This window comes from Pseudoliparis swirei, chromosome 23 (genome assembly GCF_029220125.1).
Source record: "Pseudoliparis swirei isolate HS2019 ecotype Mariana Trench chromosome 23, NWPU_hadal_v1, whole genome shotgun sequence".
Classification (NCBI taxonomy): domain Eukaryota; kingdom Metazoa; phylum Chordata; class Actinopteri; order Perciformes; family Liparidae; genus Pseudoliparis; species Pseudoliparis swirei.
The window spans coordinates 9,453,552-9,474,129 of NC_079410.1; the positions used below are offsets into that span (position 1 = coordinate 9,453,552).

Genomic DNA, 20,578 nt, shown 5'->3' on the forward strand with positions numbered 1-20,578 from the left:
TCTAACCTGTTTATTTGTAACTAATACTGCAACCATTTCATGCATTCTGATTTCTTCATATATTATATATATTTTGTATGGGTGGCAGGGGGGTGGGGGCTAGTGTACCGTGTAGTAATCAAAATCTTCAGTATTTACATGACGACATTAAAATGTTTTACAGACTCTTCGACGGCTGGCAGATCATCTTAGTGAGCACCGGGTCGCTGCCTGGCTCAGCTACAAGTCAGAGCACACGGTCTCCGCCCTGGTGGGGCGTCTCAGTGTGCAGGGACACAGAGGAACATATGGAAGCCCCCGGAGTCTGACCTCCCACTGGCTAAGGTCATCATAATCAAAACAACGGGCCGTCTCTCGTTCTGCTCTGAAACTTCACACGAGAATGCAAAGATTCGAGAGAGAGAGACAGAGAGAGAGACTTGCACACATCTGTATGGTCCTTGTTGACTGAAGTCCCTGTCGAATTACATTTGTTTTGCAGGATGAACACGTGTAACCCCAAACTAACAGAAGACATCCGACTCAGCTGTTCTTCCTGTGGCTACAACGTGACTCGATGTGTCCGACGCTCCCCTGGGACGGCTACATCCTCTGGCCCCTCTCATCCTATTAAAGGGTTTGGGACAATCAAACTGTGTCATCTGCCTGTTGAACAAGCAACATGCATATTTAGTATGAATGTAACATTAGAGTTATACATCTCACCAGCATATGCACAACATGAACAGAAACAAGCGTGCAACAGAATGCTCAGATCCGTTCCTATTGTTTGCACTGAAAAAGAAAATATTGCAGTTTTTTTTGGTTACATCTTTTTCCATGAACAGACTCATCTATTTTGCATTAAATCTCATAAGGTTGCCTTAGAAAAGAGTTGAATTGGTTATAATCACTCCAACATTTGTGAAGGGTGTTTGTTGAACCGTTTGTTTTCTCAGTGTTTCGCCGTAGCTCCTTGAGGAATGCTTGATCCTTTACTCGAACATCCTCAGTAACCACATCCCACAGAAAATCGGAGGAGATTTAGACATTGTTTAGGCATTGTTTTCATCAGTTACTTCACTTCTGCTTACACTTTATTCTACTTTGGATTATGAGCTTTCCATATTCTTCTAGAACAGCACACTCGTCTTCTGTCCACTTTGTTTTTGTATTCTCGTTGTTATCCATTTTGGAGACGCTTTGACAATATTGTGAACATTAAAGGATGCTGATGTGACTGAGCGTACCCATGGCAACTGAAGTGCACATAAACATGTGCTGTTTTATGACACTAACTACCATCAACGCCTTTGGAAACTAAAGCAAACAGCGAGGAGACAACCTGGCCGTGTGGAAATATCTTAGCATGAAGGCCAAACTTAACTTTTGAGTCAGTTTAAGCAACCGGGCCCTGAGGAGCATCCGGTTCCTCTCACGCTGCGATGGCATTTAACGAGATTCTGACTCGTGACTCTTATGATGTGTTGAGTCAGCAAAGCATACAATACAACCAGGACCTCCAATGCACGACATGAATCATTACTCATCTTGAATCCTGTTCTCTGACTCCGTGACATGAAGATGTGTTTTATCAGGCGTCCAAGCTTCATAGAAGCTCCATAGCAATAATGTGCATGTCAAGATGTCAGCATCACTGAAAGATAGATTGACTACTTCCTAATGTCATTGGTTGCTGCTGTGTAGAATAAGGAAATAACACAACATGTTTTTGTGTCTTCCTTTTACTTTGTTTACATTAGAAAATCATTTCCATCGCCAGTATTTCTGAAAAATTTTCTAAGATCATCCGTCTCTCTCTTTAACTAACACACACACACACACACACACACAGACACACACACACACACAGTGATTTATGTGTCTCTGCATGTGTGGGCGCGTATATTTACAGGCTGCAAAAATGTATAGATTACAAATGCTCATTTGTCAAATCACTGACAGATTAATAGATTAGGTCAGATCCCTTAATTATCATAAGAGCGACAGATGTGGCAGCCTGTAGCCGGCCACAGAGGACAACAGTGTCTTCCATCACCATTGGAGCGAAAAGCAAAGAAGAAGAGCCAATCAGCCCGAGGCCGAGATGTGATGAAGCGGCCTCCTGGTAATTATAAACTCACAAACAAAGTGATCAATAGACTTCAGGAGAGGCTGTTTAAGACCCTCTGATTAAAAAGGTACAGATTCATTCTTCACCCAATCAAAGAACACAACAGTGAGCTTGGCTGCAGTTCACATCTTCCAAACGGTGTGAAATGGTGTAAATTCTGTCCCAGTTAATCTTAGTAAAACACTTCAGTTGGAACATCTGTTGTTCAGGTTGAGGTGTGAAAAATTGCAACAGTAACACTGAAGCAGATAAAGGAGGGAGACCGGGGTGGGATAACGCAAACATCTAGACTAAGACATATATCACAACTCAGCTGAGCGCTGAACATTTGTGATGATGTGTCTGTGTCGCTGAGGGCAACAGATGCCAGCAGATGGTTTTCTCTCCCTTCATCCTTTCTACAACCCTACACACAGAAAGAACCTGTGTGTGAACGTGTCTCTACAGATACAACGCGATCAGAAATGTGCATAAAAACAACATTATTTAATAATTTAGCCCTGAGACAAAGCGATTTAGAATCTATTCCTGCATTCATATACAAATTGCATGCAAACAAAAATAAAGGAGGTAGAAAGGAAACGAATACAAAATAATTGTCCACACACACACACACACACACACACACACACACACACACACACACACACACACACACAAACACAAACACAGACGACTTATACGATCTCACAGAGCATGCAATCACAAATAATTCACAAAGGAAAACAGAGGCACGGCGTGTCCATTGCCACCGATAATGAGACGACCCCCCTCTGCTGCTCTCTCTCCCTTGAACACGTTAGAGTGGGCTGAGGCTCACAGGGAGGCAGCGGCAGCTCCACCCGGCGGTGGCTCCCTGAACGCACCACGGTTGTAGGAGCTCAACGTGTCGGTTGGTGCAAAACGACAAACGCATCGCCGACAACTTAGTAAGCACACACGCGCAGAGGAAGAGGAAGAAGAGGCGGTCAGCAGACCCCAGGAGAAGTTCACCTACCTCCTCCACGGAGAGAGGCATGCAGATGCGGTACTCCTTCATCAACATGGTCCTCGCGCAACGGGGACGGCAACACGCAGGGAGGTGGAGGAAGGTGGAGGTTGTCGGGCTTCAGTCTTCAGTGCAATCCTTTCAAGTAGCTCATTCAATTTAAATCACGTGTGCAATGAAACGAGGCAATTGAGTTCCACACATTCACGAGACCCTTCCTCACTTCTGCATCAGCCAGCGACGTCCTGACACGCGCAATGCCCACGCGAGTCTCCACGCACCAGCTCCGAAGTCCGAGGGGGTCCTTAAGGGGCTAAATGGACCCTGCTGTGAAAATCACCAGTCGCCAGTTCGTGGAAACTAATCCAACAGTTTACAATCTGTCTCCGGATGACGGTCCGCAGAGTGGGGAGTGGACCGAAATCACAGCAAACTCCAAAACAAGTCGCTCAAACTACCTTTCTTGTCACGTGAGCCGCTCGCGTCCCGGAGCCGGATTGAGTCTATATGGCCGTCCCCCCCTAACTCCTCCTCACACATAAACACTTCTCCTTGAACCGCTGCTCACGTGAAAGAAGCTGCTCGCTTGTACCACGCGGGACTCCAGCGCCTCCGAGTTTACCCCACAGCTCCGCTCAGGGATGCGCAGCGAGCTGCTGCGTCAAGAGAGAGCGAGAGTTGGAGAGAGAGAGAGAGAGAGAGAGAGAGAGGGGGGGGGGGGGGTATTTATTTTTTTGTTCGGCAGCTATTCAATATTTAGTAAGATCTTTTTTTCATGTATGATCGGAAGTCCTACAACGTGTTTTTGAAGCTCGTTTAACTTAAACTTTCCATCCACGGACAGTGCAGACTCAGAGCTGTAGGACTTATAAAGGATGTTGTTGTTTTTTTACTTTGGTTTAGAGCTGCTAAAACTTGGTAACAATGTGCAGCACTGGATAACTTTGTTTCAGGATTATATATCTGAGATAGTTTGTTGTTTGTTTTCTTTATTGTCATCAATGAAACAGAAACCCTTTATTTTGAGGACCATATAGTTTGTGTATACAACATTACTAACAAAATATTGCATCTAATATAATATAGGATACTAGTCTATATACAGACTATTGTGTCGTAGCTCTGACCACAGACAGTACACACTATCCTGGTTCTAACATGGGACTCATCCTCGTTTTAGAGCTGCCCTCGGTTCTGAACTGGAGCTGACCGTGGTTCTGAATTTAGCAAAGATTTATTGTTTGCTGTTTGAGTCAAAGTTGTTCTCATAACTTTAGTCAGCTATGTTTCAAACCAAACTAAAGACACCCTTTCCTCTCATGTCTCTAAATATAATATGATATGCCACTTTCATCTCAGTCAACCTTTAAAACTGGTTTATAAATTGTAACTAATGGCTTCATTGATGTTAAATACATAATTTGATCAAGCTTTCTAGATCATGTATATGTAATTAATAACAACTTTGGGGATGCCAGGTTCGGAAAATGTTCCCTGACTGTTGAGTCAGTAATTCATTATTCAGATTATTAATCATTAAGTCGTCAATAAAGGGTCATGGGTATCTCACTTACTAGAAAGGAAACAGCAAAAGTTCAGCAACAGACCGGTTGTTGTAGGAAATGCTCTGATGAATTAGATTAACGAGCTAAAAAAGACAAAGCAAGTGAACTGATGGAGGACACAACCTGGCAACCCAAAAGGTCTTACTACAGTGTTGCTTATCATAGCGAGCTAACTAACAACGCGTTTCTTGACTCGTTTCTCCCCCCTTACTTTAGTGTTGACGGTCAAATCTGACCGGTCTGTTTTTAACTGCTCTCACATTAACATAAAACACATTAATCATCACCAAATGGTATTTAACAGCCTTTTAAGTTGTAAACAAGTGCACATAGTAAAATGAGAGCAAGTCACACATGCAGGTTTATTTGGGGGGGAGGTGAGAATATGTGAAGCATTGTTTAGTCTGGAAGGTGTGGTTCACGTGGGGGGATGGGCACACAAAGCGTCGGATGGGTTCCCACAACAATGAATGTGTGTGCGCGTGTATGTGCGTGCGTGTGAGTGTGTGTATGTACGGGAGGAGAGCAAGATCAAAATAAATGTCTTTCTCGCTCCTCTTCGGACGACAGGAGGATTAACTCCGTCATGTCTCCAGGAACATGTTCTGTCTTCTGTTCGGGAAGCTGTCGATAGACGTTCTAATGGAACGTTACCTAGCAACCGTAGACACATTGCCACTGTGTCGTAATACATTCATTCTATTCTAAATCCGCAAGAAAATAAATGCAGCAACGGGTAATACACACATAATATTACATGTTTTTTTTCACTTTTATATTGTATTTTAACTTGTATACTTCCGCAAACTCAGAAACGGAGCAGAACGCTGTGACATGCAGTACTCTTTTCAAACAGCAGAGGGCGACAGAGACCGTAATGTTAGTTAGACAAGCGCCTGTATGACTTACATTTAAATTATAATAACCATCACTCATATATGGTAAATGTACTTAACTTACGGTAATAGTAATTAATATATTTTAAAGCTGTAATTAATTTGTATTCAATAGCAATTTCAGTTACTTGATATGTTCTGTGTTACAGAGAGGGCCCACCTGTAGGTTTTAGTTCGTTTAGGACCTCTTGCAAATAAGATTATAAACAATATGTACGATTTTTATACCAGCAGTAGGCTAGTCTCTGTAGTTGCTTCTTTTCCCCCGGTCATGACAACTGATTTAAGAATTAATTAAACTGATTCTCATTCATTTTATATAAATCAAGCAGCAGTGTTGTGTGAACTCAAGAGGGTGCAATGTACTCAAATATGTATCTGAAATACACTTCCCTCATTGTCAATGTCACAGAACAAGAGAAACCAGCACACACACACACACACGCAGACACACACACACAAACACACACACACACACACACACACATACCTCTGTTTTTTCCAGCCGGTATCACAGTGTAGGTGGAGAGGACGAAACTGTTGCTATAGAGACCTGGCTTCCTCGCCTCTTGCCGCTCAACATCATTAGTTGGCCTTTACTGTCACTTCCCTAACCTCTCTGTCCAGTCACTCCACTGTTACTGTGGAGAAAGGAGCTTGTTCCTCAGCTCGTCCAATAGTTGGCGTTGGCCTGGTGCCAAAACTATTAGGGGCTTTATTGGAGCCATCATTCTGGGAAGGAAAACACTGGTTTTAGACGGGCCTCACAGTCCGGCTTAATGGTTGCATTACAGATGAATGGAGGGGGAAGAGAGACGGAGGTGGGTTTCTTTTACGCTTCATTTGTGTGAGCAAGGAATACTAGGGCATGGTTGCTCAAAACTCTGACTTCTGTACCTGCTATTGCTTGAATGAAAAGCTTTTCCATGGACTCTCCTGCTTTTCATCTTATTCTGCTCTAGCCAGTGAACACGTTCAAGGGCAAACTGTGCTTGCACACATTTGAGTGTCATTTTAGTGAAGTTATCTAATGTTGTTGTGTGTAATCCATCTCAAATTGTATCCCCATCAGCAGAAAAACACAGTCATCAAGTAGCGTCTGCATCCATCTCACGTGTGAACAATGAAGTGTCTGGAGGGTGTGTGAGTTGAATATATGTGCACTGCCACTCATCAGCATATGATACACACACATTCCACACTGTATAGACTCACAAACTTCAGTTCACTCTTTCATTATCGGCCTGCTGTCATGTGTCACCAGTGAGGCCATTGAGAGTTGAGTGGTGACATTAACGGTGACAGACATTTTGAAGACAGGACACCTCATGAGGACTTTTATGAGGGGAAGTTTAGATACGCTGCTGTTTCTCCGTTGCCTCGATGGAACAAATCATATATCTGCATTAAGAAAAAGCGACTTTGATCTTCATTAGCACTTTAAAGTACATACTCTAGTGTAGGTTACTCAAATATTCTGAAGTTTGGCACCAGACAGGAGAATAATCCACATTTTACACCTGTCACTTTAACAATGTGGATAGAAGAAAGTTTGAGAAACATAAAATAAAATAAAGAGGGTCCAAGGAGGCAATAAGCAGGGTAAAAAGCAGTGTCAAATAAGATTGAATTATTTAGATCACCTTTAAGGAAAGGAGTACTGCTCATTTACCTGAGGCAGGTAAATGGGAGGAGCCTGAGTTGTGGAAAAGGAGACTTATCTTAAATCTCTGCAGGTCCAACAAAGACAAAAGCTTCACATGAGCAGGTTCAAAAGAGATAGAACAAGATTTCAGATCAGCCCAATTTCAGCAGCACACTCCGAGAACCAGGAAATCCAGTCGTCTCTTGAAACAACTGCCACTCTGATGACTTTTAAATGAAGATATCCAGAAACTGAAAGGAAACTTTTATGTATCTCCTTTAGCTCTCACTCACTCCTCTTTCTTGTCTCCTCCACGCTTCTGCTTTTGTTTGTTTTTTCCCCTGTCCGCCGCCTCACAGGTGCATCTGATTTATGTCTTCCCCTTCCTTTCCTGTCGAGGTTCCTTCCCTTCTTTTCCACGACAACACATTCCAATAACGATATAGATCAAGGGATGTCTGACCAAAAGGATAACAAGCATCTTCTCGTGATGAAAGCAGCGGGATAGTTGAAAAGCTTTCATAAGAGCAGCTGTGTGGATTTAATACAAATACAGAATGATTACTGTGGGAAGGCGCCGTCGAGCACTTGTTCACAACAGGAGACAACAATCGCCACGAGCACGCGGCTTCGACCGGGGAAACCCGTCATCGCCTTTAACCGCGGGTGATTTACAAACTGAAGATGAGATTTTTACAAATCACTTAAATGCTCCTCTTCTTTTGCCACATGTGCTCTCGCCCCGTATCAATCATGGGGATGTAACCTTTTAGAACGGGGATTGACGCATCCTTGTGAAGACTGTTTCCATGGATACACTGAAATGCAATCTGCTTCTGGTCGAAAAAAACCCAGCAATGGGTGCTTCGGGACCAATTTTTACCAATCGTATGAACCAGGCACCCATAACAGGTCTTTTTTTTAATCCAGGTCATTTCAAACTTCCCTTCTCCCAATCTCGTGGGTCAGACAGCCATCTAGGCGTTGCACGCATTTCATTCAGAGCCGAAGATTGTCTCTTGCATTATGTATCATGAAATCTGAACTTATTGCCGGTGCAGAGATATTGCTGTGAGAGATGTGGCCTCTCGCTTCATCTCTGGGCTCAGCCTGCTTTCCTTCTCTCAGATTCAAGCAACAACTGCTCCATATCACAGCTATTAGGATGAGAAGTTGGAGGGGAGAAGATTGATTGGAGACGCGGGATATATATGCATATGATTTTGTCTCTTCATGTATGTGCTTGCACATACGTGTGTGAGCATCACCAGAATGTAAAAGGATTACATTTGTCTTTTTTTCCCGATTGTTTTTGCTCTGACACATGGGATGCAGTGCATTTCAAGGTTGCAGATCACCCCCCCCCCCCTGCTCCCAGCCAAGCGACTGCCTCCATGTCACTATGGAGACACTGGTTCCTATACATCAGCCAATCTGTGCAGAGCAGGAGATGTTCAAAAGAGAGTCTGTCTACAGACTGTGTCTGTTGTCTGGTACACGCTCAGGGAAGTTAAGGCAGAGGGGTAAAGGCAAGATTCAACACAACGTTGCTTTTTTAACACATCCTACACAACACAACGCCTTGAAGCGGGAAAGATGTTTTGTCGATGAAGAAATGCCACATTCTGTTGAAAACATAATGGCTGACTTGGCACAGTCGGTTCAGGTAGAAGTTAAAAGTTACCTGTTGGATGGAAAACTAATCTTTTCTCTCTTTTTCTGTCGCCGTCCTACTTTCAAGTCCTTGAGTCAGTTTCATGCCTTGTGTCCAGTGAGCTCAGGTCACATGACGACCATGTGATCAAACGGCCATTATGAATATAAAGAAGGTGAGTTGCATTCTCATGGACTATAAAACGGTCTCTGCCTTTTTAATGTTCCTTCTTTAGTTTGCCTTATTAACTGTTGATTTAATTTCGTGTTGTGACTTTGGGAATTGGTCAATTGTTATTGTATTGAAACACAGGCATGGCCAAAAATGTAATAATAAAGTGACCATGAAGAGGATTGTGGATTATGAGGGATAGCGACAGTACAGAACAATGACAGAGCAGCGGGGAGAAGCTGAAAGAGGAAGCACCGCATGGGAAGAGAAAGGGGATGAAAAGGGGGGGAGAGTAGAACGAGTTGAAACAAGTACGGATGTGAGAGAGAGAGAGAGAGAGAGAGAGAGAGAGGTGGAAAAGGTGAGTTAATGAACCTTCAGATGGGGGCTAATGAGTTCATTTAAGGGGCTGTCTAGACGATGATGAGTTACACACAAACACACACACACACAAACACACACACACACACACCTCCCCTCAGCCTTTCTCCTGTTGCTCACCTGTTGAATGTGAACAAAGCCACATGATGGATTGATGAGTTCCTTCCGTCTCACTGACGTTAACTTCTTGCTCCGAGCTGCTCAGGGAACAACGACTGCTTCTCATTTACAGAATTACGGTTGCATAAAGTTTAAAACCCCTTGTGTAATCAGAACCTCTTTGTCCTGGTTGATGTTTTTATTCACTAAAAGTGTGCCTTTAGTCCCCTTTGCTGCTTGACTGAGTGGTCGACCTCTTTGTGTTTTACCTTGTCTTGTGTTTGATTTGCAAAGACGGATTTTTCTAATGAGGAAATGTTTTTTTAATATGCACCATTGATCTATCCTCCACCTTCCAAAATAGCTTCTGGGATTACATTTGGCCGTATGGAGTTGAGGTATGATGATGGTGATGGAGGTGGAGGTGAGGCCGTTGCCTCACAGTAAATGCTGTGTTGTCTTTGACAGCCAGGCTCACTCACCGGCATCAGCCCCAGATGCAGCGGATTAATAATGTAGATGCCTCGCTTCGCCGGGAAACACCAATGATTGGATTGAAATCTGTGTGTGCCTCTTCTCTTCCATTTCAACATAGTGTATCCTCACACACACACACACACACACACATACACGCACACACTCACACACACACGTTAAGATGATCATACGTGCATGTCACATTTGGAAACACATACTAGAGGTTAAGAAGTTAACACATGAGACACACACACATTCACCCACACACTCACACACTCACACACACACACACGGGAAAAGGTTATGTATTTCCATGATGTAAGAGTTAGTTGTAAGTGAGCAGTGTGCAGCAAGGTAGAAGTGTTTATGAGTGAACAGCGGCAAAATTCCTCATAATCAATATATGCAAGAAGAAAGAAAACAGGTTCCACTGAGATTTGAATGCGGAGTGCTAACCTAGACACACACACACACACACACACAGCTGCCCAGACAAAGGCAAATGTTACCGTGACGTGTGTGTCTGGTTCTTCATGGTCGTTCTCTTAATTATTTTAATTTCATCCAGTGTAAAAATAATGTAATTAAATCCTCTGAGTTGGCCTTTCACATGTCTCCACGCATCGCCTTTTAAATGACCAAGATAAAGAAATGTCCACTAATAACAAAGCAGAACAGAGCAGAACATGTCTCACACAACACAACCTTTCAATTTGACTGGATGATCGTTGGACTTGGCTAAGAAATGTATCACGTGTGTGTCATTAACTGTATGTCAGTCAATTTCAGTTTTTACGGTTCATTTAATGCAGAAAAAGTAACGTTTGAGATTAGACTTCTACACATTTGGCCTGATGTGAGCTCAGCATAAAGTCCCAGAAATATATAGGAATCAGGACGTTGCCATGCAACAGCTGTTTCAGAATGATTTTAACCCTGCGTGATAAAACCAGTCCAAACAATTTTGAGCGTGCCAGATCTAGATTCTACGCAGTCGACACACATGTGAGCACTGCAGGTTTATTATGATCCGAGCAGGAAGGATTCAAACCGTAATAAAGCATTCACGGCACAGTGTGTAATTGCAATGAAATCATCTGAGAGTTTAGAGAACAAAACATCCGTCAATGGAATTATGAACAATTAATCAGAGACATCTTAACATAGACAACTGATCCCTGAAACAAGAAGACACTGCTAGTGGAGTAGACATGTGAATCCTGAAGTAGAGGACAAGTATCTCAGAATTGTGGACAAGTTCAGCTCCAAAGTAACATATTTACTTAAGAATTACGTGTAGATTGTAAATGCCATAACTCTGTACATGGAAAGTCCATTTTATAGTAGTTTACTTTCCCTTCACAGTGTGTATTTAAAAAGAATTGAGATTGTAGAAGAATGAAAAATAGAGCGAGTACGCGGACAGAAAGTTGAATGACAACCTCAGAAAAAACCTTCAATAGGCAGTCAGATGCAATTAAATACATGTTTTTTTTAAAGAGCTGCACTTATACAGTATTTATAGCCGTGACGCACAAATCTAATGCTAATCAGGACAAAGTAAAAATAAAACCAAGACAGAGTTGATCATATGTGGGTGGACAATCCCATTCATCTTTTTCTTTATTGAACATTCAACGAACAACTTCAGTCAATTCTGAAACAGCCACGCATGTTATGCAGGAAATGACTTTTAATCGTGGACGCCACAGAGCCAGAGGAGGCTGTGGGGCGGCTGATGGACGAGAGGAGAGCGTGGCAAGCTGAACCAGAACATCAGGAGACAGAGAGAAACCGCTGCGTCGGGTTTGACCCTGAAGGGATTGTCTTTTTGTGGGCGACCTGAGGGGAGTTTGTGGTTCAAACCCCCCACAGGCGCCAACAACTCCAACAATTCAAACCTTTTGAGGGAAACAAGCCATCGTTATTTCCACCGTGCCCTTTTCTCTCCCTCACGGTTACCATGGTGACCACGAAGCTCATATAAAAAGCATGCATGTGCTGTATAATGATCAAAAAGATTCTAAAAAAATGAAACTTTTGGCTGTACTTGTGTGCACTCCTCCCACGTCGCCAACGAGTGACTCACAGGCCGGCATGACGGAGATGAGAGCGAGATACATTTTTTGTTCACTAAGTATCATTCAAAGCATCAGTGGGCACTTTCTTTCTTCTTCTTTTCTTCTTAATCTTACCTGAAAGCCTGGCGGGAATGTCGTTTAGTTGTTCTCTGTTGATGTAATTCATTTGAAATCCCTGTTTGCTCTGTCACAACTTTAAGCTTTATAACTCCTGTTTTTCTTGCCTGATATTAATCATTTTCTTATGAAGAAAGAAAAAGACTGCAAGCTGGGCAGACAGAGCTAAAGATGGAGCAACACAATCAAAGACAGAGGAACTTAGACAAGAGGAAACACATAAATGACTTCCACACTAAAGCTGTTTGACGGCTTCGTCCGGGTGCTGTTCATTTCTTCCTTCTCCTCTCTTCTCTCTTTGATAATGAAGAAAAAAAAGAACATTATGTGGCGTGGCGACTGGACTGAATAACGCCTCCATACTCATCACCTGTGTGTGTGTGTGTGGGGGGGGGGGGGGGGGGGGGTGTCAGTGTGTTTTGTGCAATTATTGCCTGACCTTTTCTTCCACCTCTTCTCTCTATTGATTGTGAAAACAGACTTGGATTAATAATTCACAAGATAAACAGTAGGAGTTTTGACTACTCTTGTTGCCTATGGTTGCAGTATGTGTTTGCATGTCTGTGTGTTTGAAATATATATTTGACACCAACTCAAACCCTCTAAGTCTAGCTATAGGAAAACTCCCATTCTCTCCACTGCTGTTTGTCCAGTCTTCTCTTTTAACACTGAGAACAAATGTACAATAATTGCCAGAGTGAGCATCATAATTTCACTTTCTGTAATAATTAATGGAAAGCTTTAACATTTTGTGAAATATGCAGATTATTCCCAACAATGTCATTTAATTTATGTATAAAGCTGATAATTTCTCTGCTGAATTCCCCCCAAAACCAAAAATAGAGAAGTCCATTCATGAAATGTGCTGCTGGAATATTTGTAAGGGACAATAACCTGCACATACATGGACCTTAAGGCCGTATGGCTGGCTGACATACATGAAACACTTCTTTAACGATCCTCCCTTCCTTGGAAAATCATACCACTTGTCCTCCGCTTTTCTTTCCAGCAAACAGATGTGATTTAGTCGAGCACTCTTAACCCGGAGGACATTTCTTCTGCACATCCAGGCCTCGTCGGCTCCTCTGCCTGCATGCCGGGGGGGGGGGGGGGGGGGATACGTACAGATGAAGCACGTTGCACTCTCAGTGTTGGGTGGCATCGCCTTATTACAGGTCTATCTCCTCTCTACAGTCACTCCCGATCAGTGTTGGGAGTAATGCGTTAGTTACTGTAATTCCACTACTTTTTGCGGTAACGAGCGTGTAACGAAGTATTTTTTTAATCAACTAACGCAGTTACAGTTACTGACATTTAAATGAGTTCGTTACTCGCGTTACTCTCTTTTGTGAAAAATGAACACTTGCAGACAAGAAACTTTTGCGCAAAACAAGGGTTTTTGTCCACTTTTTCCATCGATCCAGCGTGGCCGGCAGAGATCGTACGAGCGAACCACAACAACAACAGTGGAGCCGCTACTACGGGAGACGAAAACATCGAGGAAGCGGGCGGAATTCGGAACAGACTGAGAGTTCAAGCCCACCGTCCACCTCTGCCCAGCATCCTTCTTGCTAACGTCCAGTCTCTGGAAAATAAGCTGGATGATGTTAGGGCAAGGATCAGATTCCAACGGGACATGAGGGACTGTAACATCTTTTGTCTGACGGAAACATGGCTGACCCCGCTGGTGCCGGATCGAGTCATATGCCCAACCGAGTCCTTCTCTGTTTTCCGTGCAGACGGAACGGAAGAGTCTGGTAAATCTAAGGGTGGAGGGGTTTGCTTCATGACTAACAACAAGTGGTGCAACCCCAAGGACATTAAGACTCTTTCTCGTTCCTGCTCGCCGAACCTGGAACATCTGACGATCTCATGCCGTCCATTCTACCTTCCCGGGAGTTCAGCTCGGTCATCACCACAGCCGTGTACAAACCACCACAAGCGGACACCGGCGTAGCACTATCGGACCTACATGATGTGTTATGTCGGCATCAGAACAAGTATCCCGAGCGACTGTGGTGGTGGCTGGGGACTTTAATAGGCAAACGTAAAAAGTCATGCGAACTTTCACCAGCACATTACGTGTGCTACCAGAGGAAAGAACGTTGGACCACTGCTATACGCCATTCAAGAGAGGCTACAAGGCTGTCTCTCTCCTCCGTTCGCAAATCGGACCATGCCGCCATTTTCCTGCTACCGGAGTATCAACAAATGATAGCACGGGAAGCGGTAGTGACGAGGGCGTAAGCGGTGGTCTGACCAATCAGAGGCTGAGCTACAGGGCGCTCTGCGTGTCCTCGACTGGGACATGATCCAATCCAGTTTCAGTGACGTCAGCGAGTTTGCGGACGTAGCAATGAGCCTCATAGCAACGCTTAGCGGACACCATCGTCCCCACGGTAAAAGTTAGGGTCTTTCCTAACCAAAAGCCGTGGGTTGATAGATCCATCCGTGAAGCTGTGAACGCCCGTGCTGCCTATAACTCCGGTCTTGTATCCGGCAACATGGGCGAGTACAAGGCAGCGGTCTATGGACTGAGGAGAGCGGTGAAGGAGGCCAAGAGGAGGTACCGAGACAGAGTGGAATCACAGATGGAGCAGCGCGACACCAGGCGCCTATGGCAGGGGCTACGGACTATCACAGACTACCAGAGCAGACCCGCGCAATGGTGAGTGCCGACGCATCCCTAGCGGACGACCTGAACTCATTTTATGCACGGTTTGAGGCTAGCAACAACAGCGCTAGCTCGCCGGCTAACAACAACACCGTTAGCGTAGCCGAGGTGGGTTCTACCGCTGGGGATGAACACACACTCTCTGTGACCGAGCACAGTGTGAGGAGGGCTCTGTTGAGGGTGAACACCAGGAAAGCTGCAGGTCCAGATGGCATATCTGGGCGAGTACTGAAGACCTGTGCTAACCAGCTAGCTCCAGTGTTCACCACAATATTCAACCTCTCCTGGCTGAGTCCGTGGTCCCCGCCTGCTTCAAGAGATCCACTATTGTCCCTGTGCCCAAGAATGCTTCTCCAGCATGTATGAATGACTACCGACCAGTGGGCCTCACCTCGGTGGTTATGAAATGCTGAGAGGCTGATAAAGGACTACATCTGCGCCTTCCTCCCTTCCTCCATGGACCCGCTGCAGTTTGCTTATCGCCCAAACAGATCCACGGATGATGCTGTCTCCCAGGTACTGCACACCACACTCTCTCATCTGGACAGCCAGAGGGGGCTATGTGAGACTGCTGTTCATTGATTATAGTTCAGCTTTCAACACCATAGTCCCTCCAGACTGGCGGCAAGCTGATTGAGCTGGGACTGAACACCCCCTGTGTGCTTGGATCCTGGACTTCCTGTCCGCCAGGCCACAGGTGGTCAGGGTGGGCAGACACACCTCCAACCCCTCACCCTGAACACAGGATCCCCCAGGGTTGCGTCCTCAGCCCCTACTGTACTCTCTGTACACACATGACTGTGTGGCCAGGTTCAGCTCAACACCATCATCAAGTTTGCGGATGACACAGTGGTGGTGGGCCTGATCTCCGACAACGACGAGAAGGCCTACCTGGAGGAAGTTGCTGATCTGTCACTCTGGTGCCAGGACAACAGCCTCATCATGAATGTCACCAAAACTAAGGAGCTGATTGTGGACTTTAGGAGGGTACAACAACAGAGGACGTACTCACCACTGGGGATTAACGGGACTACTGTGGAGAGGGTGAGCAGGTATAAATACCTGGGAGTCCACATCACCGAGGATCTGACATGGTCAACGAACACAGACACTCTGGTGAGAAAGGCAAGGCAGCGCCTCTACCACCTCAGGCAGCTGAGGAAATTTAAAGTTTCCCAGAGGATCCTTCAGTCCTTCTACTCTGGAGCTGTAGAGGCGTCCTGACAGGAAGCATCACAGCCTGGTTTGGCAACTGCTCCGCCCAGGACAGGAAGGCTCTGCAGAGAGTAGTGCGTTCGGCTGAACGCACTATTGGAACTACACTCCCCACCCTGCAGGACTTGTACACCAGGAGGTGCAGAACCAGAGCCGGCAGGATCATGAAGGATCCTCACCACCCCAACAACAGACTGTTTCAGCTGCTGCGGTCAGGCAGGCGCCTCCGTAGTCACGCTGCAAGAACAGAGAGACTGAGACGGAGTTTCTTTCCTCAGGCCATCAGGACTGTGAACTCCGACCTCACCAGGACCCCCACATAGACCCACACAACTGCCCCTCTTAGGCACACACACACACACACACACACACTTAGTGTAAATATTGTACTGTAAACATTGTGTTTTTTATTATTATTGTAAATAGTGTGTACTTGTTGCCCTTGCACATTCCTGCTGAGCATTGCCACTTTCATTTCACTGCACACCCTGTGTGTGTATGTGACAAATAAAATCATCTTGAATCTTGAAGAAGACAAGCTAGGCTACTTTAGCTGCTTCTGATCTGACATCGCAGGACCTTGGTGGCGCAATGATAATGTAACGTCTCGGACGTTATGGACTGATGACACGGAGACGGGACGACGTTATTATTCCTCCCTTTATTGGGCATTCACCAACACAGACAGCTGCTCCTCTCAGCTCAGCAGCGCGAACATCAACAACAACGGTTCCCGTCAACCACCCGTAACTTCCGTTTTCCGACAGGTTAACCCCGCCTCCCCTCTACTCCGCCAATCACAGGCACGCCTCCCCTCTACTCCGCCAATCACAGGCACGCCCCCTCGACCAGCACGCACGGTGCCACACTGTGATTGACAGCCACTTCCAGTGTTGCCAGGTCCGCGGTTTTTGCCGCTGGTTGAATTTTGTGTCCTTGGTTCGGGTAGACCTATTTTGCATGCAAATTACATGAATATCTTTAAATAAAAATCCATATTTTAAATGAAATAATTAATTTATACCCAAATCCTACCAAACTGACTCCAGATCAGCACGTACACGCCTCACTAGCACCCCCCCCTCAATTATATGCAGCACCTCAAGGCACCTTTGTTTTCTCTTTTAATTAGTGTTAATACTGTGTAGGCCAATCACTTTTATTTCATTGGGCCTAATGTGGTAAAAAAAACACTGTTAAATCACTGAGACAGTTATTTTGTATTAAGTTAACTAAAAAAGGGACTTTTGTACTCCTGCTTGATTTGAAGGCCTGTTGCCCTGTTGATTGCAATAAATAGGTCTACAACATATGTTTATTGTGTTTGACTGTTCAGTACTGTTCATGACATTAAAAAAGCAGACATAAAAGTAACTTAAAAGTTACTTTCCCTAGTAACTAATTACTTTTGATATACAGTAACTAGTAAAGTAATTCAATTACTTTTAAAAGAAGTAACTAGTAACTATAACTAATTACTAATTTTCAGTAACTTGCCCAACACTGCTCCCGATCCAAGTCATTAGGCAGCAGAGTGCCTGCTGGAGAGAGCACTGGAGCAGAGAGACACAGAGGGGGAGGGGAGGGGGAGAAGAAGGGAAGGGAAAAGCTGACAAAAAGAAGGAGGAGAGGAACTCACTGTGACTGCTTGAAGAGGAAAGCGTCAAAGACGGGAGAGGAAATGGAGGAAAGAGAGAAGAGGAGAAAAGAAGAGAGGATTGAAGCTGACTGAGAAGAGGGAAAGAAGAAGAAAAACAGGGTGAATAATGAGGAAAGCACAGATGGAGGAACGAGGCCGTTGCCAGGCAAAAGAGAGAGAGAGGCAGAGAGATAGAAGATAAAGCAGACAGATACAGAGATGAGAAAACAAAAAGTGAGACAAAGAAAGAAAAGGTCAAAAAAGAAAGGGAGGGAGAGAATTGGGGATGCAAAGCAAAACGCAAAGAGTGTGGGCAGCAGAGAGAGATTCAGAAACAGAGTGACGCTATGAAGAGGAAGAGCTGCAAGTGGCCGTGTGTCAGAGGAACAGAGAGGCAGGTGTGACGGCAGAGAGAGAGATGCAGCAGCAGAGTGGAGAAAGAGACACGAGAGAGTAGTTCAGGCTAACCCGAGTGTCGGTGTCACCGTCTTTGTTCAGCAGACGACCGTATCTTTCATTTAGCGAGAGCTTTTTGACCGCAAAATGTAAGAACAGGGCAAAGAGTGATTGCTATGAACAATTATCTACGACTCAATATCAGCAACAGCAGAAAATAGAAATGGCGTCTGAAAGAAAATGTACAAGGAGCTAAATCAGTAGTCTGTCTCACATACAACAAGGTACACAAGCATTTGATCAGATATTGATATTTCTTCTTCTCCTCTTCAGCGGTATCCAAAGATCATATCGCGAACTCATTTGTGCTTGAAGGTCAAGAACGATATACACGTTAACATGAGGCACAAGCAAATGTGTGATCCATAAACACAGCATCTTTGTGTGTGTGTGTGTGTGTGTGTGTGTGTTATTGGCATTAAATCAAACACAATGTGTCTCACACTTATGGAAACAGAGATTGCGTGAGAGCAAACAATATAAAACAAAACCACAAAGGAAGCATGGATCAAAACCGGTGTGGGCGGCAGAGAGTAAACGCGTACGCTGTGGCCAGGGTGCTGGCGATGCTCTGGGGTAAAGGTCCCATGAATCATTCAGGGAGCTGCATCCATTCCACTTGCCTCTATATATATATATATATATATACATATATATATGTCCTGCGTGTAACAGCTATATATACCTATATAGTATGCATCAGATTGGTGACCATGTAAAACATGGAAATGTATTAACAGAAGCACAATGTATTCATTCTTTGTTGTGTTCTCCTGTGAAATAATGTCATTTAATTTGGTTGCACCAGCTGAATGACTTCAGGGCTAGTGGTTAAAAAAACCCATATCAGACGTAGGTGCTTATTTTGCTCACAATATACAATGTTTGTGGGAGATCTACACGGGGAAAAAAGACAAATAAAAATGACTGGTGTCAGGTGATTTGTGTCTTTTTTTATTAAAAAGATGATTTAAAAATGAAAAGAACTAAAAAGCCACTAAAAAGAAAGTCTGTCTTTGTGAATTATTCTGACAGCAACAACTTATTTGTCTACAGAACATTAAGTTAACATCCTTAAGCTTACCATTTTACAATTTAAAAAAAAGTAATGCGTGTCATACTTATCCTATATACAGTATTTTAGCTTTTGGCATATATGGTAACACAATTCATACAGCATTGAACACATTGCTATTGTTATACACATTTGAAAGGAATTATCTGAAGATGTTTATGATATCTTTCATAAACATCTTCATCTAGGTGCAATGTTTCACCACTTACTATTATGTAGCATTAAATTATATTATATTACATTTTGAAACATGTCAAGTTTCAATTGACCATTTGCTAAGCCCCGCCCCCGGTTAACTACTGTTCCTATGCCTGTCAGGCTGACCATATTCACTTTGGAATAACAACAATTGCAGAGGTAAAAGATTAACCTCAAAATTCAGAGTCACTTTCACAACAACGGTCCAGACCGTCAGATAAAAGCACTCTTGATGTTGGCATCTGAAGTTTGCGAGCTAACGGAGCTAACTGTAGCTTCGTGCTGTCTTCAGCTGGCTTGTTGTTCTCGTTATGCAAACGTTCAACAGCTGCAACGTTCATGATTATGTGCAAACTGAAACTTGAAGCTTCACGAACCAGGAAAGTCCTCCTGTAGAAAACATGGAAATAGAGAAGCAGTGTCGCACAGTGAAGCTGCGGTTTAGCTGCAGAGCTTACCGACAAGCAAGAAGTTTAATTCATGCTTTATCGTTCGTATTCTCAATGTTTCTTCGTTTGTTTCACTGTTAACGTCATAAGTTAAAAGGCTGTGAGGATGAGAACAGGTCACGCTGTCTCCGTTACGAGTCGTGCTGGGATTGCTGGAGTGTAAACTTTCCCGAACCCGAACCTGTTCACTTCTAGCACGTTAACCTAGTCATCCCACGAATTATGAAATGCCGCTGGTTTTGGAAATAACTCTATGTCACTAGGTTACTGGTATTTAGCTGAACACATGCACATTAGATCATGAGTTGGGCTCTTGACCATCGACCTGAAAAAAATGACTGAGGAGGTCAGCAAAGGAGTCTCGGACATGTGGTTTCTCAAGACAATTAGTGGGATGGATTGATTGTAGATCCTTGGAGAAGGAGGATGCTGCAGTGACTGTAGCTCATTAGAACGACTCACTGCTTCACTTTAAACAAAGCGCTTCAGTGCAATGGGTCAACGTCTTTATCTTGTTTAGTGTCGTACATTTTCTTTTTTTTTCTTTAAAAAAAAATCTTGCCTGGCCTTTTGAATCTAATTTAAGTCTTCAGGTCAAATCCTGATTGACCTGCTTGTTGTCTTACTGTAGTTTTAGTTTTTTTTCCTTTTTCTATTCTAGTCCAGTAAAAAAACGCATCTGAAT

At 44.0% G+C, this 20,578-nt stretch overlaps 1 protein-coding gene across 1 annotated transcript in view; it reads right to left on the reverse strand.

The window, feature by feature from the left end:
• The window catches only part of pitpnc1a (phosphatidylinositol transfer protein cytoplasmic 1a), a 34,630-nt gene extending 31,439 nt beyond the window's left edge, over nucleotides 1-3,191 (reverse strand). The window contains exon 1 of the mRNA XM_056407488.1: nucleotides 3,111-3,191. Coding sequence (XP_056263463.1) covers nucleotides 3,111-3,158 — 48 coding nt within the window. The 5' untranslated portion in view covers nucleotides 3,159-3,191. The remainder of the gene's footprint in view (nucleotides 1-3,110) is intronic.
• Between the last annotated feature and the right edge of the window lie 17,387 nt (nucleotides 3,192-20,578).